General features: G+C 55.0%; 1 protein-coding gene across 1 annotated transcript in view; it reads left to right on the forward strand.

The window, feature by feature from the left end:
* LOC142594309 (uncharacterized) overlaps positions 1 to 23,819 on the forward strand; it is a 99,410-nt gene that overhangs the window by 63,834 nt on the left and 11,757 nt on the right. The window contains exons 10-40 of the mRNA XM_075716913.1: positions 8 to 52; positions 947 to 1,066; positions 5,785 to 5,823; positions 5,950 to 6,003; positions 6,819 to 6,872; positions 9,828 to 9,935; positions 10,606 to 10,659; positions 11,815 to 11,868; positions 11,999 to 12,043; positions 12,312 to 12,365; positions 13,124 to 13,168; positions 13,539 to 13,592; positions 13,679 to 13,723; positions 14,089 to 14,142; positions 14,564 to 14,608; positions 14,843 to 14,896; positions 15,686 to 15,730; positions 16,331 to 16,384; positions 16,838 to 16,945; positions 18,713 to 18,766; positions 19,101 to 19,154; positions 19,361 to 19,405; positions 20,031 to 20,084; positions 20,337 to 20,381; positions 21,144 to 21,197; positions 21,899 to 21,952; positions 22,160 to 22,213; positions 22,467 to 22,520; positions 22,880 to 22,933; positions 23,121 to 23,165; positions 23,480 to 23,524. Coding sequence (XP_075573028.1) covers positions 8 to 52; positions 947 to 1,066; positions 5,785 to 5,823; positions 5,950 to 6,003; positions 6,819 to 6,872; positions 9,828 to 9,935; positions 10,606 to 10,659; positions 11,815 to 11,868; positions 11,999 to 12,043; positions 12,312 to 12,365; positions 13,124 to 13,168; positions 13,539 to 13,592; positions 13,679 to 13,723; positions 14,089 to 14,142; positions 14,564 to 14,608; positions 14,843 to 14,896; positions 15,686 to 15,730; positions 16,331 to 16,384; positions 16,838 to 16,945; positions 18,713 to 18,766; positions 19,101 to 19,154; positions 19,361 to 19,405; positions 20,031 to 20,084; positions 20,337 to 20,381; positions 21,144 to 21,197; positions 21,899 to 21,952; positions 22,160 to 22,213; positions 22,467 to 22,520; positions 22,880 to 22,933; positions 23,121 to 23,165; positions 23,480 to 23,524 — 1,743 coding nt within the window. The remainder of the gene's footprint in view (positions 1 to 7; positions 53 to 946; positions 1,067 to 5,784; positions 5,824 to 5,949; positions 6,004 to 6,818; positions 6,873 to 9,827; positions 9,936 to 10,605; positions 10,660 to 11,814; positions 11,869 to 11,998; positions 12,044 to 12,311; positions 12,366 to 13,123; positions 13,169 to 13,538; positions 13,593 to 13,678; positions 13,724 to 14,088; positions 14,143 to 14,563; positions 14,609 to 14,842; positions 14,897 to 15,685; positions 15,731 to 16,330; positions 16,385 to 16,837; positions 16,946 to 18,712; positions 18,767 to 19,100; positions 19,155 to 19,360; positions 19,406 to 20,030; positions 20,085 to 20,336; positions 20,382 to 21,143; positions 21,198 to 21,898; positions 21,953 to 22,159; positions 22,214 to 22,466; positions 22,521 to 22,879; positions 22,934 to 23,120; positions 23,166 to 23,479; positions 23,525 to 23,819) is intronic.

Raw genomic sequence — 23,819 nt, forward strand, 5'->3', positions numbered from 1 at the left:
CTTTTAGGGCTGTCCTGGGAGACGTGGACTGGTGGGACCCAAAGGAGACAAAGTGAGTATCCAGGAAAACACGGGAAGGTATGGGATGGGGTGTAGGGTCCAGGGCAAATACCACAGATGGTTTGGGTTTGTTCAGCTGTTTTTCATCAAAAGGGCAGTGTGAGCATCTGAAGCTGCAGTCTGGTGGCCCTTTATGTGCGTTTGGAAGAGGAAAGAACTATTTTTACTGGGTATTTTAAGCCCAGGCTCAGAACTGAGCTGACTGTCTGGACAAGCTGCTCTCTTTCCTCTGAGCTGCTTAATGGCTCTGCAGAGGCAGCAGAGCAGGTAGGTGAAGCAGCTTTAGCTTGGGTCACCTGGAGGAGGGATGCTGGTATGTCCCAAAGTCCAGCCCTGTGCTATATCCAGCAGCTCATCTTGGAGGGACATCTGTCCTCCAGCACTGCATTGGTCAGACCTACAGCTGCCCTTCCTGCTCCAGGAACCCAGTGCACAGCAGCCTGCATGGCACAGCTCTGTCTCCTGCTGCACGCAGCATTGCCTAGTGCACTGACAGATGCTTGGAGATGCTCTGGATTAAGGGTGGTGCCTCAGTTTCCCCATCAGTAAAACAGCGAGAGTGCTCCTAACAACCTTTGCACAGCAGTTTCCATCTTTCCCAAGCTGTAGAGGGGCAATCTTGTTGCCCAAGTCATGCCACTACTGTGTGCATTAGCTTCGATACCTGTGGCATTTAAATAGGTCTGGGCACAGACATGTGCGTATGAAGCTCATTCCTTTTGCTTTCCCTGTTAGGATTATTTAGATCTTAAGAGCTGGTTTGAGCCCAGGAATGTGCCTAGACCCAGACTCCACTCAGAGCCTGATTTGTGTCAGAGCTTGTATCCAGCCTGTGTTGATTGTTAAACCCCCAGCTGGTTTTAAGGAGCTGCCCTTGTCTTCCTAGGGGTACCCTGGAGCCATGGGGCGGACGGGCCCCCCAGGTGACCCGGGCCCTGTGGGCATCCCCGGTATCCCCACCATCGTCCTCTGGAGGAACTCCAGGGAGGACTGGCAGACATTCACAGTGAGTTACAGCTGCGGCGGGCGAGCACTCACGGAGCTCCACTTATGCCTCCCCATCAGCTCCCGTGCAGGTGCCTCTCTGCGCTGCTGGGATGAGAGCTGGGAGGAAGGGTTCACAATGGTTTGAGATTCCTAATCTGTTGGGTGGGAGGACAGAGGCAGGGTAAGCAGGTGGGGGCAGAGGGAGGATGCCAAGGAGAGAGGTGCAGCTTGCTGGGGACAGCTCTGTGGGCAGCTGTCCTTGGGTAAAATGGGATCAGTGTGTGCCCTATTTAGAGCTGTGTTCACACAGCTATCCCTCTTTCCCCTGTGACTGACTGGGAGATCTTGGGGCCCCATGGTCCACACACGTCCACGACCTCCCAAGGGTGGTTCACGTCCTACCTCTGTAGGACAGGAGCCAAAGAAGATCCAAGCCATGCAGAAAGCAGCCCCTCTCCTGCTCTGCGTTGCCAGTTGCAAAGCATTGCTCCTGTATTCCACCATATCCCAGTTTTCCACCATGCCCCGGCTGTGTGCCATGGCTTTGGCTCGCAGAGGTTGTGCCCATCAAAAGCTTCTTGCCAAGACGAGATATTTTCTCACCTGAGTCCTGCTGCTGTGGGGAGCATAGGAGTGGGGATGGGACCTGCGGGGAGGCAGGAGTGCTTCAGCTGCTGCGTAGATGGCTGCAAAACTCCATGCACCATGGGAGCGATCACTGCAAGGACCCCACCAGTCTTGTCCAGGTTCCCTGACTCCTGACAGCACAGCTTACTACTGTGACTAAGCTCAATTTCAGACTCCCTCTGGAGTCTTGCCTGAGCCAGGCAGGGCAATAGATGAAGGCACTGGGTTTCTAACTGCCTTAGGCACTTTACCAACCTGGGGCTGGAGCTCCCTGGAGCAGCAATCTCTCTGTGTTTTGTGTCTGTAATGACCCTCTGATGGGGCTGCAGCCTGTCTGGATATCAGCTGCTCAAAGCAGATGATAGGCAGGGTGGCTTGCAAGGCACATTGGTGCAACCAGCAGAGTAATGGGCCGGTGTTTGATTTATCTTCAACTCATTCATTTGTGAAGAGGGGTAATTGCACCCTCTGCTCCAGGGAAAATACCTTAATGCTGGCAAGATGATACAGTGAGGAGAACCTCTGCTCTGCCAGCACAGCATACCCCAAGGAAGGGACAATGCTGGCTGGAGGTACAAGGTGGAGGGTGGCCCTGTGCTGGTCTGGGTCTGAGCTTGGATTAACTGACCAGAAGTCCTTGGGCCAGACCTGCCCCTTGCAGTTTTGTGTTGGATTGGATGAAAGCAGCTGCAAAAGATAAATACCTGCCTTAGAGGAGATCAGATTCCTCCTGGGAAGTGCAGGAGAGCTGCTCATTGGGAGATATCTTGGTTGACCTGGAGGACCTCCATGTTCTCCTGTCGCCCTGCTGCTCTAGAGCAGGTGCTGTGCTGTTACCAATGCTCACAAGACCCATCGCAGGCACACAGTGCAGGACCAGAGTAAACGGGGATAGGAGAGAGCGAGCTGGAAGTGTTGGCTGGAAGAAGCCTGCAGTGCCAGAGAGCATCCCCATGCCTGCACCAGGGCAATCACCTTCCTCCAACGGTGTTTGGGGTAGACATCTACATAATCAATTCCTGTTGTCATGGCATGGTTACAGCACTTTGCAGGGCTGCTGATGTTCTTTGCTCTGCATACAGTCAGAATTGCATTTTTTTTTTTCCTGCCTGCATTTGGAAAGGTACTACAGGCTTTGCTCTTCTGCAGGCAGAAACGTTCATGCCTATGGATGTTGCTGTAGTCCGTGATTTCTTTGGTGTACCACCACCTTTGGCGCTTAGGCATTGGGGATGCTGGAGGGAGCAGACAGTCTTGTCTACATTTGGGAAGCCAAAGCTGGAGGGCTGCCGGGGCCCTGGCTGCAGGCTCCTGGGGGGGTTGCGTGCTGGCACTTGGCCTGGTGCTTTTGGCAAAGTGCCGATCTTGAGGGGAAGGCAGTGTCTGGCAAGGATGACGTGGGGCACCCGAAAGCCTTGCTAGGCTATTGTGTCTGTGGCCGTATGACCCCGGCAGTGCCGGTGACGGCGTTTTTCTCGGCAGCAGGAAACAGGAGTGCAAAGCCATGGGCTGGGTTTTGCTAATCTGTGTTCAGATAGCACAGGGATGAAAAGCTGACTGCTGGCTGCTGTGAGGGTGGGGGGGGGGCTGTCTGTTTCTGCAGCCCCCTACAACTTACTGGGGGGCTGAAGAAATGCTGTGGCTTGAGACAGTGCTGCTCTTGTGAACCAAGTGCTTGTGATTTGGTGGCTGCAGGAGGGGCATCCTGGGCTGCTGGAGTTTGTTGTTACCTCAGCCTTTGGAAATGCAAGCCAGAGGAGCCGATTGTCAGGCTGGGAGACGTAAGGCAATATGATGGACTGGGAAAGCAAGGGACATCGGTGACTGTCCCAGAGCAGTTATGGCTGTTGGGATGCTCAATAGCCTCTCCTGCTCCTTCCCAGTGAAATAAGCCTTTGCTGTTCATGGGAATTGAGCAAAAACAGTTTAAGACCACTCCAAATCTGCCGCAAGCCCCTGTCCTGTGTTTTTGTTTATGACATATTGACAGACATTGGGTTTGCCAAGAAGTTGTCTCAGTGTAACTTGAGCGGCAGGAACTGTTGCTGTCTTGTTCTGACAGTGTAAACTTTGGTAGTGGTGGAGTCCCAGAAGCAGAGGAAGGAGAACTGGAGCTCCCACAGTTATTAGGGAGCTTATTCTGCAGTGCTAGAGTCCTTTCTTTTTATCTCTCCCAATACCCTTAAAAGCAAGAGGTCAGGATGGGAAATGAGGGCTCGTAACCTTAGAGCAAAAGAAAATATTGCTCCATGCAAAAAGGAGGCAATCTTTAGTGATTTCCTGCTACTAAGAATTCGGCAGCTAGCACAACTCTGTGACTGCGTGGCTTTATGGCTGTGGGGTGGGTCCGGGAGGGCAACAAAGACCATGAAGCAGGGCATGACCTGCTTCCTGCAGAGCTGTCAGAAGGGTTTGCTCTGCTCTGCTCTCCAACTGGCGTTTTACAGGAGGACAGATCCATATGGCGATCACTCCCCATCCTCCATCCCCTCCGTTTGCTTACGATCCCTGTACCGATCATGCTGCTCCCTGCTGACCAGAGCTTCAGCGAGCAAAGTGCTATTTCCTGCTGAAATTGCAGAAGGCAATTAATTCCTCTCCCCTCTCCTTGGCATCTGGTGCTCCGAAATATGAGTTCACATCTCCTGTGGGATTTTTTTTTTTTTCCACTTTTTAAAAGGTTGGATTTTTTTTTTTTTTTTTGAAGCCTAATGAAATAATATCCTGTCCCAAGTGAATCTGAGTTCACTGATTCCTGAGACAAGGTAAAAGCATTGGCCATGATCCAACGCTCCCAAAAAGTTTTTGTGAGCAGCTTTTGAGAGAAATGAGAACTGGCTGGCCAAGAGGATCATGGCCTGGCCCCGGCAGGCTGGCAAGGACTGCACCCATTCGCTCACAGTAATCAATTCAGGATCAGCTTGAAAGGAACTGAGATGCCTGATGCCGCATTCAAGCTAGTTAAGTGCATCCATCCATCATCTGCCCCCAAGAGCTCTACTCATTATTAGAAATATTTCCACATGTTGAAAAGTCCATGTTTATTTTCATTAATAAACGAAAATATAGCCTTTTCCCTTCTCTCTCCTTTGGTATCAGAGGATGGAACTTTGGAGAGGGGGACAGGAGGGAATTTCCCAGCACCCCTGAGGCTGAAGCTGGGGAGCATGTGGGAATCCTGCCCCTCCAGCTGCTTGGGATTAGGGTCATGAACAAGGCGGGGGCTTTTCTTAGCCTTTGATGCAAGCCAGGATTTGGAGGACCTGCCTGGACCATATGTCTGGGCTCGCCATAGGAAGCAGGAGGAGGTGGAAAGGTGGGTTTTGCCTCCTGAGTGTCTGTGGTTTGTGCTGCTGGGAGAGCAGGAGGATGGCTGGTAGTTGGAGACAGACATCGGGTTTTTTCCTGGCCATCTCCCAAAACTTGGGGAAACCTGGCTTGGAAGTGGGTGAAGAGGAGGCTGTGCCATGAGTTTTTAGGACCTTTACACTGGCTTTGAAATACAATGGGATTAGTTCTGGCTACGATGGGATTAGCTCACCCTGTGGCTTTGGGGTGCTTTTTCCTCTTTGTGGTCATCTGGTCTTCTAAAAAATTGGAGGTGCATGAAAGATTTGGCTGCTAGGAGCAGTGAGGAGAAAGCTTGCTGGCCATGACTGCCCAGGCATCTCCTCCTCTGGGGCTTCAAATGGGACTGGTCGGGATGAGGTTTCCCACCTGGGGCAAACTCTAGTGTTTTAGTCCAACCTGGGCTAAATATGATGGTACCTGCACTCACCAACAACGTGTTTCTGACCTCTCCACTTGCAAAAGATTTCTGGTGTCCCAAGGCTGCTAGGGCATCTATGGGGGAGCAGAATTTCAGCAAACTTCAGAAGCGAGGTTTCCGTCTTCATTTGCTAATGAAGCCAGCAGTTCCTTATCTCCTACACATTGTCCTCAGATTAAGCCTTGTCCTGTGACTTCCATACACATAGTATAAAAAAAAAAATAATTAGAGGACTGGTTCATTGCTGTGTCTTCCCAAGCAACAGGAGAAAGACTTTGAAGCCAGCAAAAAGGGATTTAGGTTTTTTCTTAACATTTTGCTCCCCCTCCTTCTTCTTTCAGCAATCATCATTTTACCAGCTTCTACATGCAGGCTGGCCGGTGAGTATTGCTGTTAAGCAACTTTCTGTGGTTTGGGTTTTCCTCAGCTTGGCCAGCTGCGTTTTCCTCTCTCCAAGCACTTTGTCAGCGAGATTTGTTTTACCAACATTTATCTTTTTAATCCAGAGAAAACCCGGAGCCCCCGGGCCCCCAGGACATCCAGGGAAAACAGGAGCACCTGTAAGTAAGAAAAGCCCCCTTATCCCCTCCGCAGCTGGATGCTGCTTGGCCCCACTGCCACCCTGGCTGGCCTGGGGCAGCTTGCAGAGTTGATTTCCCCAGTCACTTGCACAGTCCTGGGCTGCCCTGAAAAGTATCTGCTGCCCAATGGCTTCTGGCATGCTGTAATTGAGGGCCTCGGGATTGGGTTTCAAAGAAGCCTAATGCTTTGCTTGTCTGCTTCCCACCAAAACCTGGGTGATGTTTGATATCATTGGCAGACGCAACCCCTGCCCCTCTGTCTCTTCCAGCTGAACAGTGCTGGCTTATATTCCCCAGGGCACCAGGTTCCTACCCCTGTGTTTAGACAGGGACCATGTGGATCCCTCCCAGAGGCACAAAAACAAGCCAGAGAAGTATGGCTGATGCAGTACTTGTGTGGGGCCAGCCCCATGCTGGTGGGTCTGCAGCCCCATGCCCACACAGCCCCCGGGACTGCTGGGTGATGCTTCCCCCCTGGCTGGCCTCTGCGAACAGGGCAGCACCATGAGGCAAAAGAAAGGAACCAAAACTCCCCATCCTGACCTCCCATAGGGCACCAAAGCAACAGGGAAACAGATCTGTTGCCATGTCCAAACCTGCCCTGGCCACAGACCCTGCGAAGGAGGGCAGGGTGGTGGGTGTGCCGAGGGATGCGAATCCTCCCACTCTGCCCTTCCCGAGGCTGCCTCTGTGCATTGCTCGTTGTCCTCCCCATGGCAGCCTCCACAGGCTGCTCTCAGCATGGGGCCAGACGGGGGGACACGATGGTTGACTCGATCCCTGTCTGTGCGCAGGGACCCTGTGGAGATCCAGGGGAGCCGGGTGAGAAAGGCCAGCGGGGGTACACGGTGAGTGGGGGTGCTGGCGGGGATGCCTGGCTGTAGGGGTTGCGGGGCTTGCCTGCAGGGAGAGCCTAGTTTGGAGAGGTTGAGTGTGCCCTCAGGCCTGTCCTGGGGACCCTTGGAGACCTTGCCCCTCTTGGATCAAACCCTGGAGCACTGGGTGGGGGAGAACTGTAACAGTCAGGTTTGCTGCCAGTTTGGGAACTGTGCAAGGAAATGTGTGCCTGGTTTGAAGGGTCATGGGAGGTGATGCTCCACTCCTCTCTCTGGGGACCTTGCTGTGGCTGGCAGGTGTGGCTCTCTGCAGCAGGCTCATTCCGCTGACTGAATCCATGCTGCAGCTCCTCTTGCCCTGTGCTTGCAGCTCACTGCTCCAGCAGGTGCATGGGCTCAATGACTGCTGAGCACAGTCCCATTGGGTGCTGGACTCTGCTGTGTGTCACCCGGTACCCTCCCAGGCAGGTGGACACAAGTTGGCATGGTTGTCCCAAAAGCATTCTGTCCTTTTGTCACCTTCTGGAAACCACCCACGTCCTTCCCCACGGCTCTGGCTGAAGGGGTGTGTGAGCTCTGCCTGTGCTCTGTGACAGCAACTGCTGTGCAGCATGCCCTCGTGGGACCCAGCCACCTTCCCAGGGACCGAGCGAGCACAGCTGCCTGTGAGGTTTGGATGCCCCGTGGGTAAAAGGAAAGGAGAGCAGATGTCCCAATCTCCCAGCATCACTGGAGCTTTCCACCTGCTCTCCCACCCATGCTCGCTGGTACCCAGACCTCATGGGAAGAGCTGGTGCATCCTGAATCTTGTCCCTCTCAACAGAGCTGATGCGCAGGTGTCCCCCAGCATCCCCCTGCCTCTTGCTTGTTTGTCCTGGTTGCTGCTGGGCTTCTCCAAAGGGACAGAAGTGCCCATCATGGCTGCTCCTCATCTCCCCACGCACGCATCTACTGGAGCAATTGTCTTCCTTCAGCCCTCCAGTGTTTCCCACCCTGCATAGCATCTCCCCAACAACCTCAACCACAGCACTGCGGTCCCCTTGGCTCCCTCTCAGCAATGACCTTCCTTTCCTCCTGCCATCTTCTTTGTCATTGTGTCTTCCTCTCCAAAACTGGGGTGGCTTTTCCTCTGGCTTGAGAAGAGGAGCCAAGGACAGGCTGGGCTTACATGGATTGATGCTGAAGGAGGATTTAGACAGGCTGGTGAGCAGGACACAGGCTGGTTCCCAGCAGCTGTGTTGAATTTTTGAGTCCCAAAAGCTCATGGCAAAACTTAAGAGTTGATTTCTCAGGCAAGAAATGCAGCTATGCCATCAGGCAGTGTGTCTGCTCTCTATCACATGTCCTGCTGCCAGGTGTCCTGTCACCCCTGGCCCCACTCCCTTGCAGCAAGGGATGTACCCCAGGGATAGTGTTTTACCAGCTGCCAACATCTGGAATGCGTCACTGACTGTGTTAAGCCGGTTGAGTGTAAACACTGGAGTCTGTCGGCATAGCTTAACTAAAAGGTGCCAAAGTTATTCTCCATCTTCACGTAAACAGGGAGTCAGCAGTTTGGGGGAGGATTAGCACAGAAATGGAAAGGAACACATTTTTTCCACCCATTCCAGTCCATCTGCAAGCCTGGTGTCCTTGTTTTGGGGTGTTGTGTCATGGCCACAGCCCTGGCCCTGGCCCCCTGCTCTCCTGCTCTTGCTTTGGCATCTGCCAGAAGCTTTGCATGGCAGGTTTCCAACAGGGAAACTCAACTCAACTTTGGACTCAGCTCTTGACCAGTCTGGGGTGGGTTTTGTTAAGGTTTACATTTCTACTAGACCTTGGCCCAAGAGGTGTTTGATGCCCATTCAGGCTCCAGCAGGTCCCCGCTCCCTGCTCTCACTGCCCCAGGGAAGGCTGATCGGATGACAGCAGGGGCGAGGAAGAGGAGGAGAGATTTCATCCACCTGCATCAGCCCCTGAGCACATGATTATGTTGGGTGGGGTTTGCCCACAGTCTGTTTTGCATTTGGCCCATCTGCTCGGGCTTGCCTGCCACAGAGCACAGCCAGAGGTGCATCGCAGCTCAGGTGTCTTTCTTGCAAAATTACAAATAACAGTAAATATTCCCTGAAACTGGGAGTGGAAGTGGAATGGGGCAAAAATCCTGGCTTTTGGGCTGGGTGCCTCAAGCATACGTGGTCAGTAATGAGCATGGGGGATGTACGTGGCTGGCTGTGTGATGCTGAAGTCCTTGGGGGAGGGAGGTGGAAAAGCAAACCTCCCCAAAACAAGCTTTTATATTTTTGCAACCAGATTCTTCACTTGAGAAGTAACTGAGGCAGCTGCGTCTTTCTGCCCCTTCCTTCAAATTCTGACTTTACAAAATAAAACAATGTCCACATTTTGGACTTGACCAAATGTTCCAAAATCTTTGAGAAACCCAAACAATGAAAATGATTTGAAGGAAAATGTCTTCTCTTTGTTCCAGACTGCTCTTTATCCTGCCTTAATTCAGAATTGTCAGTGAGCTAAGAGGTAAAAAAAAGCTGCCCCTAAGCTTTAGCTGGCAGTGCTCAGAGGTGCCCAGAGGATCTGTTCAGGCTCTTGCATGTGGGAAAGCATCAGAAATAGCTTTGAGCATAAGCCCCAGAACCAAGAAGCAGATGCAGAGGGCTTTCACTTGACCTTTTCTTAATGCATTGCTTCTTTCCTGCCTTCCACTTTGTTTCTTGCTGTATGGCTGCTGGTTATGACTCTCCCATGGTTTCGGTTGCAGAGCCTGGGCAGATCCACATGCCCAATGCTTGCAGCGCCTGGATGCATGAAGCTTCTCCCCCTGCCAGCCCTCCCCATCTCCTTGTGAGGTACTTGGTGTTTAGCAGGTGTTGCTGCAAAAGCACAAAGCAGGCAGAGCTCAGCATTTAATTTATTGGTTTCATAATGATGTGGATTTTTTTAATTTTCCATGTTTGGCTTTTTTCTCCCCAGGGTGAACCCGGGCTCCAGGGCTTGCCAGGACGTGTGGGTTACCCTGGCTCAGATGGCTTCCCTGGCCTGGATGGCAAACCTGGGCCATGGGGGCTGCCCGGAGAGCAGGTGAGCTGAATGCAGGCAGGCAGGGCCATGTCATGGCCAGCATTGGGGTGGGGAAGCTGCAGCCTGAAGCCCTGGCCAGGAGACAAGGGGCTCCTAATGCTGCTGCTCTTTACATTCACTACAAACCCAGGCAGTCCTGGATTCATGCCTTGAGATTCACGTTTCCCCAAAAAAAAGGGCTGTTAGAACATCACACGTATGCATTAAGGTGCAGCTGGGATATCTCGAGCGCTGCAGAACCTGCATTGTGGTGGGACTGAGCACGAGGGCTGGGCTGCTCTTCTGCATCTGAACCTCCTAGTTGCTTTTACAGGAGAAAATAACTGGAGGGGAAGAACGAAGTGGGGGCAATTATGGACTGCCTGGATAACTGGTCACTTGGTGGTGTGACAGTCCCTGCCCTTTTCCAGACCCTAGCAGAAATCCCCAGGGCATACAGGCAATATGCCTGGGCTGGAAGCTTTCTCAGGGGGTTTTGGGGGGATGGTGACAGGGACTGGACCACACTGAGAGGTTTGGGGCTCTCAGCAGCCCCCTGGGAGCCTGCACCAGGGTGGTCATGGGCAGGAGGCATCAGTGGGGAGAGGGGAGCAGGGCTGGAGCTGGACATGGGTGGGAGGCACTGGGCAGCCCTTCAACGCCCACTCTGCTCCTTCCTCCATCTCTCCAGGGACTGCAGGGCTTCCAGGGTGACCGGGGGCCAGCTGGTGAAAAGGGAGAAGAGGTAAGCTGGCTCTCACTTGCTCAGCCACCTGGTGCTTGTGGGCATGATTCAGTGCCAGCCCCAGTCCCAGCACATACACTTCGTGCCAAGCAGTAAGAGCTATTCATTACTGGTTTCACTGGTACTGCACCAGCAGCACCTGGTACCCACGTCCACTCGCAGCCTGCAGGCACACATGTGCCGACCTGATGTTGCGTTACGGTGTAGGATGTCCTCTTGCCACTCTCCAGCTGTGTGGGATCTGGCTGGTGGCCGCCCTCACCGCTGTGCCCACTCAGCCTCTGGCCATGCTAGTGCCCTGTGCTCCAAGCTGCCCCAGCCCAGAGGCGGCAGGGGCTGCTAGCACATGTCACTGCTGTTCCTCTCCAGGCTGTGCCAGGGGTTTGTCAGGCAGGATGTAAAATGTCCATAAAAAAGTGAACACTAGCAGTTTGTCACCCTTTTTTTTCCTACCCACCCCCCCAAGTCTTTTTAAGGCAAGTGTTAGCTAAAATTTTTAGAGCTGCCCAGGAGATTTTGGGCTCCTCCAAGGTCTGATCATACTGCGGTGTTTGAAACTCAATTTCTTCTTTTTGAAACAGCAATCCCACCTGTTTTTTCATATATCTTTTCTGGCCCGTACTTCGTACCCTTTTGCCTGTGAGCGTCATCCCAGCATCCAGACAGAGACTCTCTTGCCCTTGGGCTCAACCTCTCTGGGTTTGAGCACTCAGCAGCTGTGGACACATGAAGCATTGCACCACTTGCACAGGCCCACAAAGATTTTCTTTCTCTTCCCCATTGCCGCTGTGCGCAGCTCAGGGCACCGTGGTGCCCTCCAAGGCACAGGCAATGGGCATGGCCGTGCCAGCTGGTGCAGTACTGCTGTGGAGAGCCCCGTCCCAGCCCTGTGGGTGCTGGGGCACCTCCGTGTCACTGTTGCGTGTGGCATGGTGCAACACTAGCTTGGGACACAGGAATGGAGTAGCCACAATGGGGTGTCACTGTGCTGGGGACAAGTGGCCAGGATTTTCTTCTGGGCCTGCCTCATTTAGCACAAGCTTGAGGGTCCCCATCCCCCTGCACCACACCAACAGTCCTTTGGGGCACAGCAGCCATGTTTTAGCTCCTGATGGTCCAGCTGGGGCTCACACATCCTTGTTGTTCCCATTTCAGGGTTTCTTGGGTGACCCTGGACCAGCTGGGGAGAAAGGAGAGAAGGGAGTGAAGGTGAGGGTGTCTGTCCTTGCTCTTCGCAGTCCTGCCTGGGTCAGGCAGGGGGTTGCTCCTTCCCTGCCTTGGCCTCACAGCCCCAGGTCATGATCTCCTCCATTGCTCAGGCTGCTCTTGGCTTTTCCAGGGGGTGAAGGGAGAAAATGGCCTGCAAGGTCCTGCTGGGTTTCACGTGAGTTAATGGGGAAGCCAGGGGTTTCTCGCACCCTGCTGTGCCGGGATTGCTCCTTCCCTCCATTCCCTTTCCTCAGCCAACCCCTTTGCTTCTCTGCGATAGCCCTGAGCTCCATCCCGGGCTCCAGCCCACATTCTTCTGGCTTTGGGCAAAGCTGTCATGGTCTCTGTGTTTTCCCTGACCCTCCTGCAAGGGAGGGGACAAAGGCAGCTGCCACCTTGGGGTGAGCACCTCGCTGACACCCCATTCCTGGTTTCTCTCACAGGGGATGTCGGGTCTGAAGGGTGTGACGGGCTTCCAAGGCCCCATGGGGCTGGAGGTGAGTGGTTTTGCTTTCTCTGTGTCACCAGCCCTCCCCAAAGAGGTGCAGGAGCCTGCTGCTCCCCACTGGAAAGATAGGTTCAAGGAGGGTAGACTTGGGCTTTGCGGGTCATTGGCACCACTTTGTGGTTTGCTCTTACAAAATCCTTGGGTTTTTTTTTTTTCCGGAGAGCTGGACCTAAACTACATCTGTATCTTTGTCCTGGAGGTGGCTTTTATTAATGGGGATATTGGCCCAGAGCAACCAGGCACGTTGTTCCTCTGTATGTTGGGGACAGGAGCCTCCCCTCATCTCCAACATCTCCTACATGGATGTTTGCAATCCAGCTCATTCTCCTGGCTGGTGATGAAGAGAAATGAGCCTTTGCAGAGCACATTGCATCGCAGTTTATTTTAGGTGGCCACCTTCAGCTGAGATGAATCCCAGGCTGACAGCACCTAGGTTTTTCCATGTTGTTCTCAGCACACTGACAGCTTAACTGCTGCCACATCTTTGGGAGGCACCCCAGCCAGGGAAGGGTTTGCAGAGGATTTAAAAGGAAAACTGAAGTGGTTTGGTGGTGGTGGTGAATGGAAGCACCTTCTAACACGAAGGGAGTAGGGGAGCCAGGGGCTGGCCAGGTAGCTATTTGAAGGGACATCTAAATAGCTGATGATTGATGTGAAGAAAAGGGGGAATTTGGGATGTGGAGACTAACCGGAGAGAATCAAAGCAAAACAGGCTAGAAAAATGGCATCCTTTCTCTCCTGCTCCAGGGAGAAGGTGGCTCAGTGGGTCCCCCAGGCCCTGCAGGCCCAATGGTAAGTCACAGCTTTTCAGTTCAAACCCCCACTGAAACACAGGCAGTGGCTGGGCTGGGGGAGCTGCTGCCATCTGGCTTTGCAGCAAGAGGCGGGCAGGACCACCATAGGCAGGCTGGGATGTGCCACGATGTCCTGCCCAGTTTCATCTCTTGTGCTGATTTACACCTGAAAAAAATGCAGCCTTCTGGTAGTGGGCGGGGGGTGAGAATTGCAAAAGGACAAATAGTGTTAAAACTCACGCACACCAGTAATCCCCACTAGCCCAGCGCTGCCTCTGCTGCCATGGGAGATGCCATGGGGGGCCCCATCCCGTCTCCTCCTGCCCGGTGCACCTGGCCGCAGGGCTGAGCGTGCTCTCACATTGCAGGGAGAGCCAGGCCAGCCGGGAGCTGTCGGATGCCGAGGTGTCAATGGCTCTCAGGTGGGTCTGCCCCATTTACCCTTCTTTGCTATTTGGGATTCTCCAGCCACTGTGTTCACCCCATCCCTTCCCTGTTCTCTCCCCAGGGAGAAATGGGCCCTCCTGGCTTGCCTGGCCCCCGGGGCCCCAAGGTACGTCAGTATGCACCTGCGCTGAGGGATGAGCAAACCTCACGGTGATGGGGTGTCTTGGGACAGCTGGTGGGGGTGCCAGGATGGGAAGGTGTCCCGAGGGTCACCCAGCCTGGAGGCGTCTCCTCCAGCTGGGCTGTGATCTCAACCCACCCCAAAATCTGCAAAGAGTTTGAAACGGGGGTGGGAGTAATTTCTGTACTCCTTGCAGTGGTACAGAGGGTCCCCTCACACCGGCCAGCTGTGAGCCCTGGAGCTCCTCAGCAGCGCCTATTTCCCAGGAGGGGTTTTGTACCACAGGCTTTGCATGATATGTGCAGGGATTTGATTCTAACAGCAGCTACTCGTCCATCACTTCTTTGCAGGGACCGCAGGGCTTGCAGGGGAGACGCGGCCCCCCTGGCCCCAGGGGCACGCAGGTAAGGAGGTGCTGGCCTGGCTTGGACCCCACCATGTCTCTGAGGTGTGGGTCCCCCCACCATGTGCTTGCTGAGTGAGGAAGGAGCTGCTGGGACTTGTCCCCCATGTGCTTTGCAAATGGGAGCAAAGTCCTCAACCCTGTGGGTCTTTATGGCCACCCAGGAGCGGGTGGGAGTGGGTGGGTGGAAAAGGCTGCATCCCATGGGCAGGCTGCTGGCTGCAGCCCCTACTTTGAGCAGGATGTGCAGGCGGGGGGGCAAAGAGAAGGGTGAGCTGATGGGGACATGGTCCCTGGGGTGCGACATGCAGCTCCTGGGGGGTCGGGCAGGGTTCCTATGGGCTGGGGTCTCATCTGCAGAGCAGGACAGTGTGCAGTATCCCTCTTCTCCCAAACCTCCCACCGTCTTTGCTTTTCTCCAGGGTCCAGCTGGGATGGAGGGATCTGCTGGTCCCAAAGGAGACACTGTAAGAGCTTCTTGTTGTCTCGCTTTGACCTTGGTGGGGATGAGGGCTCTCCCTGGAGGGATCTGAGAGGTGGCATCCCTGCCCCTGCTTTCGGAGGGGAGAGGAGGGCAACGCTTGCAGCAGACTTCGCAGATGAAGCCTGGAGGTCCCTGGCAGCCCCAGGGAGGGGATGCAGTGGGGCTGGGTGCTCTCTGCCCAGCGCAGCACGGACTGATGCCAGCACCCCTCTTGCAGGGTGCAGATGGTGCCCCTGGGCTGAGGGGACAGCCGGGACAGGAGGGCCCTGGGGTAAGTCCATGGGAGCCGGTAGCTCTCATCCACCCCCTCGCAGCCCCCCAAAGCACTGCAAGGGAATGCCCTGCTCCACTCCACCACCCCCAGCTTCCCACAGTGTTTGTGGCACAAAGGCTGGTGGGGATGACAGCCATATCCCTATGGCCATGCTCCTCATCTCTAAACTCCAAAGCTCCTCTGACTCTGCTGCTTGCAGGGACCTTGATTTTTTTTTTTTTTCCCCTATGGATTTATCAGCAGAGATGCCCCAGCCCTGGCCCTGCCTACCCATTCCCTGGTGCACGGAGGTGCACCCCTTTTCCCAAGGGGTTTGGGTGCTGAGCTGCCCTTTCGAAAGGGTAAGGAAGCCAGGGCAGCCTGGCCTTCCTCCTACCTGACCCATGGTGTCCCAGCTGAGCATGGCCCTTCATGTATTTGCTGAATGTGCTGAAACACCAACATGCAGAGCTGGAAACTGGTGCTTGCAAAAAGGATGAGGGATGCAGGGTGGGATGTGGGTGGTGCATTTTGGAGGCTATCAAGGACCTCATCCTCATGCTCGGGGCTGCTGTGTGGGTGGGGGCAGCCTTGGGAGGGCTTATGCATCCCCTGGTCCCTGTTGGGGAGCAAATCCTACCATGGCATCAATCATCAGCAACTGCAGAGCTAAACTGGTGTCTCCCATTTATCAGCATCTTCCCACCCCTGTAGCACCAGGAGGGTTGCCAGCCTCCATGAGTGTATGTGATATTTTCCTTTGTTTTTGTTTTTTTTTTAACTTGTATTTTGTGTCTCTCTCTGAAGGGGTTTATTGGCCTGCCAGGTTCAAAAGGCACCCAAGGAGAGCGGGTGAGTGCTGGCACCCATGCCATCCCTGCTTGGGATGCAGGAGACGCATGTTAGATCAGCCCAAAGCACCAGCCTCATGTTCTTTGCCTGTGTTTGGACTTGACTTTTGGATAGGTGGCAACTGCAGTTGTTTGGGAAGGCAGAGCTGCACTTGGGCTTGCCTTGCTGTAATAAGAGGAGCTTTCAGACACGACAGTGTGTCCTAAGATGTTGTCTGCTTTGGGGAGGCACAGGAGAAGTGGGAGTGCTTTAGCCTGTGTTAAGGAACACAGTAATGAGGGCAAGGGGTTCATCATGGTTGGTGCTGACATCAGGACAGTGCAGCTGGGATGCCACCACTGGCTGCTGCAGGCATCCTACCTGCCAGGGAGCTGGGACTGGCATTGGCACGGGGTGCTGGGGACACTAACGGTTTGGTGGTGAATGAGGAGCACGTACCTGCTCCCAGATCTGAAAGGCCCATTGGGAGGAAAACCTTGATCTAAACTGGGCAAAACTAACTGTCTTTGATGCCAAAATCAGATCACAGCATGCTTTGGTTGCAACGAGTGGCATAACATGGTTTCCTGAGTGTACCCTCCACCTCTGCTGCTCTTGCAGGGCTGTCGAGGTCTGGGTGGAGCCAAGGGAGACCTGGGAGACAAAGGAGACAAGGTACCATGTACCCAGGCTTTGGCGGCATTCCTCAAGCTTCTTTCTCTTTTGTTGTTCAAAAGTGCCCTTTTCCAGCTGGTGGATGAGTTTCTATGGATGTCCAGGGACCCAGGGGCATTTGCTTTCAGGGGCTGTGAGACCTGGGTAGCTCAGGCTGCGCTTGATCCCACCACGCTGCCACCCCTGATCCATCCTTCCAGGCTCCATCTTGCTTTGGCTGTTTAAAAATGTTATATTGCCCCATTGTTGGTGTTCCAGGGATGCTCTCAAAAGAGAGTCATGGGGTGTTCACCCAGAGTGGCCTCATGCCAAAGGATGGGTGTGCAGAGAGTTGGGGAAGCAAGAAACGGGCTGTCCAGAGGGTTCCTGCCTGCGGGTGGGGGAGCCCCAGGCACTAGCTGTCCCTCCTGTTTGCAAGCTCTGCTGTGACATGTTGTGTCTTATTCCTCCAAGGGTCCACATGGAGTACAAGGAGCAAAAGGACCCCCAGGGATTCGGGGCCATGTTGGCTTGCAGGGCTTTCCTGGCCCCCGAGGAGCATCAGGGCCTCAGGGACCAGATGTAAGTGCCGCAGCGGTCCAGGGTGTCACATGGTGGGACACACGTGCACCCAGTATTATGCCATGAGGTGGGTGGTGTGGGGAGGGCACAGCCCTGAAGGATGCACACAGTGTGGGAAGAACTGCCTTGCCCCAATGCTGCCCTGGAGTGCACGCTCCTGCCTGCTCCTGAGCCCAGGCAATGGGCAATGTGCCTTGGTGCCTGCCCAAGAGCCACACGTCGCAGTGCTGCTGGATCAGGCACTGCAGGTTTGCAGAATCCCTCTCTCCTACTGCCTAATCCCAGCTCCTCTTCAGCATCCCAGGCATCTCTGCCACCCTGCACTGCCTCTTCCTCCTCCCATGGGCTGAAGGCACGGGGCTGTCCGCAGCCGAAAACCCACCTGGCAGCAGCACTGGTATTTTCTCACTCGTTGGGGTGGTGGGAGCTGGTGTGGGCTCAGGGAGCCCTCTAACGGCATCCCCCTCCACACCGCTGCAGCACTGCTGGCCCCTGCTCAGCCTCAGGGAGCTTTGCTCAAAGCCCCCATCCTTGGGGCCGCAGGGACCCCCAGCACCACAGCACTTGGTACCAACAGAGCTTTGACCTGGCGGCTCCAGACCCCTCTGGCAGTTCCCCCATCAATGACCTGAAAGTAGCTGGTGGGTTCAGCAGTGCAAGGAGAGGGCAGCTTTAGGCAGGGAATTTCCAGCAGGTCTGAGGACAGCCCTCTCCAGCTGCCTCTGCCCAAGCACCTTTGTGGGGTTCTCGCTGAGTCCTTGCTCCAGGTCAGCACCCTTCACATGTATTGTGAGAGCACGGGGCTCAGATCGCTCTTTTGAACTGATGCTTATCTCCAACTCCTGCCGGGCTCTCTGCCTCCTGGAGCCTGTGCTGGCAGCTCCAGAGGGCTGCCGTTGCCCAGCCGCCTGCCCTGCTTCTCAGGAGCTATACTGCCTGGCCCTGACCCTCACCAGCTCCCAAGAGCCGAGCACGGCAGCAAGAAACAATTTTTAGAGTTCTTTTTCCTACAGTACGTGTTCTGAGTGAGCCATCAGGATGGACAAACCCAGCTGCAGATCAATATTTCTACCTGGGAAATGAAGCCAGGCTGGCTGCTTATCTCTAGTGGTTTCCAGCTTCTCAGGAAAAGGAGAAGGGGGGGATTATATTTTCCACACACCTTTCTGGTCTGCAGCATCCCTCTGCATGTGATGCCCTCCCCCACAGATGGCTTTTGGGATGCCTGCCTGGATCCACTCTCACATTCGCTCCTCAGGATGAGAAATGAATCCTCCCACCTCTCCAAGAGATGGAGCTGCAGCACGACTCATCTCACGGCCAGGCAGTGCCTTTTCCACCCAGCCAAGCAGTGCTGCCGTCACACGGCATCGGTCTGGAGCCGGGGTCTGGGCTGTGCCTGCCTCACTGGGGCTGTAACTGAGCAGGCAGGAGCCTTGGCACACCAGTCCTTTGAATTGCCTTTAATTTGATCAGCAGGAAACAAAAATATTCAACTCTGCTGCTTTGAGCCAACACCAAATGCATTGAGCTTTTTTTCTGGCCAGTTTTATAATCCTGGGGGATGGGGAAAGTCCTCATCCCCACCCCGAAGCTTGACTGGTGCCCCAGGTCACATTGTCATTTAATTAATGTTACCTCCAGCCATGCTCTCTGCATTTCTCCCCTACTTGAGGCAGGGGGACAGTGGCTGCGGTGGCTGGGGGAGCAGGCAAAGGATCAGAGAATGTCTTTGCCCTGGCTGACTCCTCTCCTCTCTCCTGGCAGGGGGAAGAAGGCCAGATTGGCCTGGCGGGGCTGAACAGCAGTGAGGGACCCAAGGTCAGCGCTGGTGTTTGCCACTGTGTCCCCCAGTTCCCCACAGGCTGCCCTTGTCCTTGTGCAGAGGGGCAGGGATGCGCCCTCCCTGCCTGTGACTTTCAGCATGGATCCCAGCACCCAGGGAACAGCATTCCGATGCCTCCCTGGGGAGGGTCCCCAGCCTCTTGGCCTTCCATCCTGTGCTTGGCATCCCTGCACCCGCTACGGCCACGTGCTAACCTGCCAATGCAGCCGTGGCTGGATGAGTCCCCTCGGTGCTCACCATGGTGGAGAGGCTGGGACAGACCTGGGGTGTGGCCTAAAATGACTGTGTTTCCCTTTGTGTGAATTTTAGGGAGGCCGAGGACCTGATGGCCCAAAGGGAACCCCAGGACCGCGGGGAGCCCGGGTAACTAATGGGGTGCTGGTACTTGTAGCTGAATCTTGGACCATCTTTGGCTGTGGGAGATTGAAACAATCCTGAAGACACCTTGCTGGGTGGCTTGGGATGTGCTGGGGCTGAGCCATGGTATCTTCAGGCACCAGCTTTGCCTCCAAATCTGCAGCTTTATTGCTGGCAGAAGGATGCTTTCCTTAATGCTTCCTGTTTTCTAGGGCCGTGTGGGTCAGCGTGGGCTGGTCGGAGTCCCTGGGCTGCCTGTAAGTAGCAGATGACCCATGTCCCTGTGCTGGCGCATGGTGCCGTCAGCACTGGGACAGGGAAGCCAGGTCTCCGGGAGCAGCATCCCAGGATGCAGCCAGATCAGAGGGTCAGGGTCTGCTTGGGAGTTAGCACAGGATAAGTTGGTGACGAGCAGCTCAGGCTTTTGCATGTTGCATGAAGTGTTTTGACAAACCACCTGCCCAACACCACAACTTCCCTCTTAACTCTGAGTATAAAAAATTCAGGAATAACAACTTTTTAAGAAAACTATGTTATTCAGAGTTGGTAAAGGAGCCAGGAATAAATAGCTGGGGTAAGAGGGGAAAAAACATGGTCGAGGTGTTCACAGCGGGAACGGGTTTCCTCCTACACTCATGTTATTTCCCAGCGATTGCATCCAAAGGTGGGATGGAACAGGGAGGAGCTGCAGGAGCTGTGTGGGGATGAGCCGCGCACTAATGAACCCATGGCTACATACAGACCAGATGAGCACCCTGGGGACCATGCCACTGCTGATTTGCTGCTTCTAATATTGGAGAGAGGCTCTGGGGCTGGATGAGCCCTTGATGGGGGTACCCTGCCACCGGGCTCTGCTTTCCTGAGACAAGATTCTCCTTCCAGGGCTCGCGGGGCATTCCAGGAGCAGAAGGCGCAGAAGGAAAGCCTGGTACACAGGTTCCCATCCTACACTCTGTACTTGACTGCGGGCGAGGCCTGGGGTAGTGGGTTGTGTCAAGAGGGGGAGCTGAGCCTGATGGGGGGGGGGACTTCCCAACCCCACCATTCCCATGGCCGTGTGGGTCAAGATCTTGACACCATGTTGGACCTTGCCATGATGTGCATCAGCTGGCTCTGGGCTGGCATGGTCGGACTGGGAGAGGCTGCCTCTGCCTCCCCATCCTCATCATCACCTGCCTTGTCCTGCAGGGCTCCACAGGGACTGTGGGCAACCCAGGCAGGAGGGGACCACCGGTGAGTAGAGCTGCACAGCTGCCTGATTTCTGTCTTTCCTCCCCTCTGCTCAGCTCTCTCCCCATGGGGATATGCCTCAAAAGCACGTCCATGGGATGGGGTGCAGGTGGTGGGTGGCCCTGAGGGAGCGACACCACGTGGAGTGTGCTCCTCTGGGTGCAGCTGCAGGCAGGGACCTGCTGAGAATCATGATGAAGGGTGAAGGAGAGGTAATGGGGGCAGTGCATTTTAGAACTGGCTATTGCAAAATGATTTCTCATCCCTAGCACTGCTATCCAAAACAGGTCCAGCAGCAAGACCTGAGCTGGCAGCAAGTTTTCCCTTCTGCAGTATTTCTCATATTTGTTTATCTTTGCTCTGAAATGAAAAAAACAAACAAACAAAAACAAACAAAAAAAACCCCACACCAAAACCTGGCATTTCCCTCAAGACAAAATATGAAAAGTGTTCTGCTCTGGGTCAAAGAGATGCACCTCTGAGTTTGCTGTTAGCATTGCACAGTGCTGTCTAGATGCACATGGGGGTGTTGCGTGCATGTACAAACACAGCCGCAGTGCTTCAACAACAAGAAACCAAAGAGCTGGTTTGAAGTGGAAAGCACCAGTGCTGCCTTTGACAGGCTGAGCCGTTTGCCTGTGCCTGGCCCTGGGCGCTGCACTCTCGTTTGGGTTGGTCTCGGACCATGTGCTGCCAGGGGAGAGCCTCTCCATCCCTCCTACTTCTGCCTTCCCTCCATTGCTTATCTTCTGCCCTTTCCTCCAGGGTTTTGCTGGCTTGCAGGGGGGCCATGGGCACACAGGACCTCCTGGATCAATAGTAAGGGAAAAAAAATGTTCTTTCTGCATGAACTCTGCATTTTCTTAGGTGGGATATCAGCACAGGGCTGGTGCCACTGGTGGGGGATCTGGGACTTTCCCACCTTGGGAACCAGCAGGGGATCAGGGCATCTGTAGGACCTGATCTTAACTTCTTGTTAAAAGACATAAAAGGCCTCAGTGGAAGAAACAGCTGGGGCTAGGGAAGAGCAGAATAATTTCCCCAGGGAATCAGCCTGCCCAAGGGACTTAGTGGGGTCTCTGTGGGGGACAGCAGCCTGTGGAAACCCTTCACACCTGGGTGGCTGAACAGCAGCATGGTCCTGGGTCCTTGGGAGGGGATCAAGGTGTGGTACAGGTTCAGGGAGGACAGTCCTCCATCCTTGCCCACTGGGATGGAGACACAGAACAGCTCCTGGAGCTGGAAGGGCTCTTCCCTGAGAGCCTGCTCTCAGTTGGGCTTGGTGATGACCTCAAGAGTGACTATTGCCACCTTCCTCACCTTCCCTGGTGACAGCCCTGCTGGAGAGCCAGCCATGGGGTTCTGGTGTGCAGGAGCCACCAAGATGGGCCATGATGGCAGAGTTTGTTCCCAGCAACCAGGTGACACCTGTCCATGAACACAGAGGCAGTAGCGGTGGCTCGGTGGCTTGTCTCATCTCAGCCTTTTGACTGACACCTCTTCCCCAAATATTTCCAAAGGGCTCTCTGGGAAAACCTGGATCTGATGGAGACCCAGGTTTCCTGGGCCCAAAGGTGAGAGCTGGGGCCTGGGGGGGGCCACAAGCATGCCAGGGGGGCTGGTTGGAGCAATGATGGTGGTGAACAGTCCTGAGAGGCTCCTGGCTGCCATGGGGTGACCCAGGGGATCCCGTGGGTTCAGACATGGACACCAAGGACAGGAATATTCCTGCCCACATCCTGGGAGTGGACGTTCATTAATGTCCTCATCTTGCTTGGCAGGGGCTTCCTGGGAAGCCTGGCTCGGAGGGGCCACAAGGACCCGTTGGCACCTATGTAAGTGATAGACCCGCCTGCAGAGCAGGGTACATTGCTGCCTGCCTGCCCACAGGCAGCGGTCGGGTTGCAGGGGAGGCTCACTGGAGCAGCATCGCCTTCAGCCAGGCACTTGCTGTCCTGCCAGGGCTCCTGCCATGCCCAGGCTTCTGCATTTCCCTGGGCAAGAGCTCAGCCTCAGCCGCCATCTTCTCCCAAAACCCTGGAGATGCCAGGTGGCCCTGGCTGTCTCCTAACACCATGCTCTCCCCAGGGCTACCCAGGACCTGCTGGTGACCGTGGGAGGCCGGGGCGCAGGGGAGACAAGGTAGGGCTGGGAAATCCAGCACAGCAGTGAGGGGATGCGCTGGAGTGGGAGTCCAGGCTTCAGAAACATTTTGGGGTTGGGCTGTTGAAACCAATGGATGGGTTTGGGCGGTGACCGCTAATGGTCTCCATCAGCCATGCCAGGGAGGTCACGGAGGTGGCAGGAGGAGAAGAGCTGGAGCTGGCTCCCACATTGGGTGGACCGGTGGTTCTCCAGCACTTCATCTGCCCAAACTCCTGTGGCTTGTTGTAAGATGCCAGGCAGCTGGTTTTTTGTTTGGGGTCTTGGGGTTTTCTTTCCTTAAGAGGTTACCACTTTAAAACATATGGAGAAAATAAAATCTTTCTTGCCTCCTCCAGGGAGAAATGGGAGCCCAAGGCCCACCGGGATTTCCAGGAAAAGCTGGTCCCAAGGTGAGTGCTGTTTGCTGCCGCTCTGGGCAGTTCCAGGCCCCCCGGAGAAGCACTGAGCAAGTCGTCTTTGCTGGTCTGGGTATGGGAAAATGGGAAAGCTTTGCCACCAGCATCAAGGGGCTAAACTGGGGAGAGGGGAGCAGTCAGGGCTGCGGTGCAGGGCTCTGATGGCGTTTTCCTCCCCCAGGCCCTGCCAGGTCCCCCTGGTCCACGAGGTGCTCCCGGCTCCCAGGTAGGGCTCACCATGCTCCCTGTGTGCCTGGCTTGCTCCACTCCCTCTGCCACGGTCCCCTACGGATGTGCACTACCCTGCAATATATACTGTGTGCTACCTATAGCATTAGCAGCTTGGATCCTGGACCCCTTTGTGGGAGCAGGCAGGACCATGGTCCCACTTGTTGCTGGCTGGGTTTTGTCCTGATGTTGCACAGACACCGTTGAGGTCACCCAGGCACATGGGGATTGCCCAAGCGAAGCCTCACCCTGCTCAGGGTCCCCTGTGCCTCCTTACCATGACCACGCTGCTGAGCATCCTTCTTGTTTCAGGGCAGAGCAGGAGACCCAGGTCCTCGAGGACTTCCAGGGCTGCCTGTAAGTGGGAGAGCTGTAGATTGCAGAGATGCTCTGTAGGCTGAAGTTGGGTGATGTCCAATGGCATGAAAGATGGGTGCCCACTCTGGAGGCAATTTTGTCCTCAGGCTGGTTGTGGGGCAGAGAATGACCCAAGCCCTGCATGGGTAGCTGGGTGGTGACAAGTTGGGTATGGGGACAGCAGTGCCCTCCTGCACGCACAGTGCTGAGGCAGTGTGGCCCACCAGGCACAGGTGGTACCTTGCAGACCCCATGGTGGCCCAGCTGCTTCAGGCGTGGGGCTCCTGCCAGCATT

This window comes from Pelecanus crispus, chromosome 9, assembly GCF_030463565.1.
Source record: "Pelecanus crispus isolate bPelCri1 chromosome 9, bPelCri1.pri, whole genome shotgun sequence".
NCBI lineage: Eukaryota > Metazoa > Chordata > Aves > Pelecaniformes > Pelecanidae > Pelecanus > Pelecanus crispus.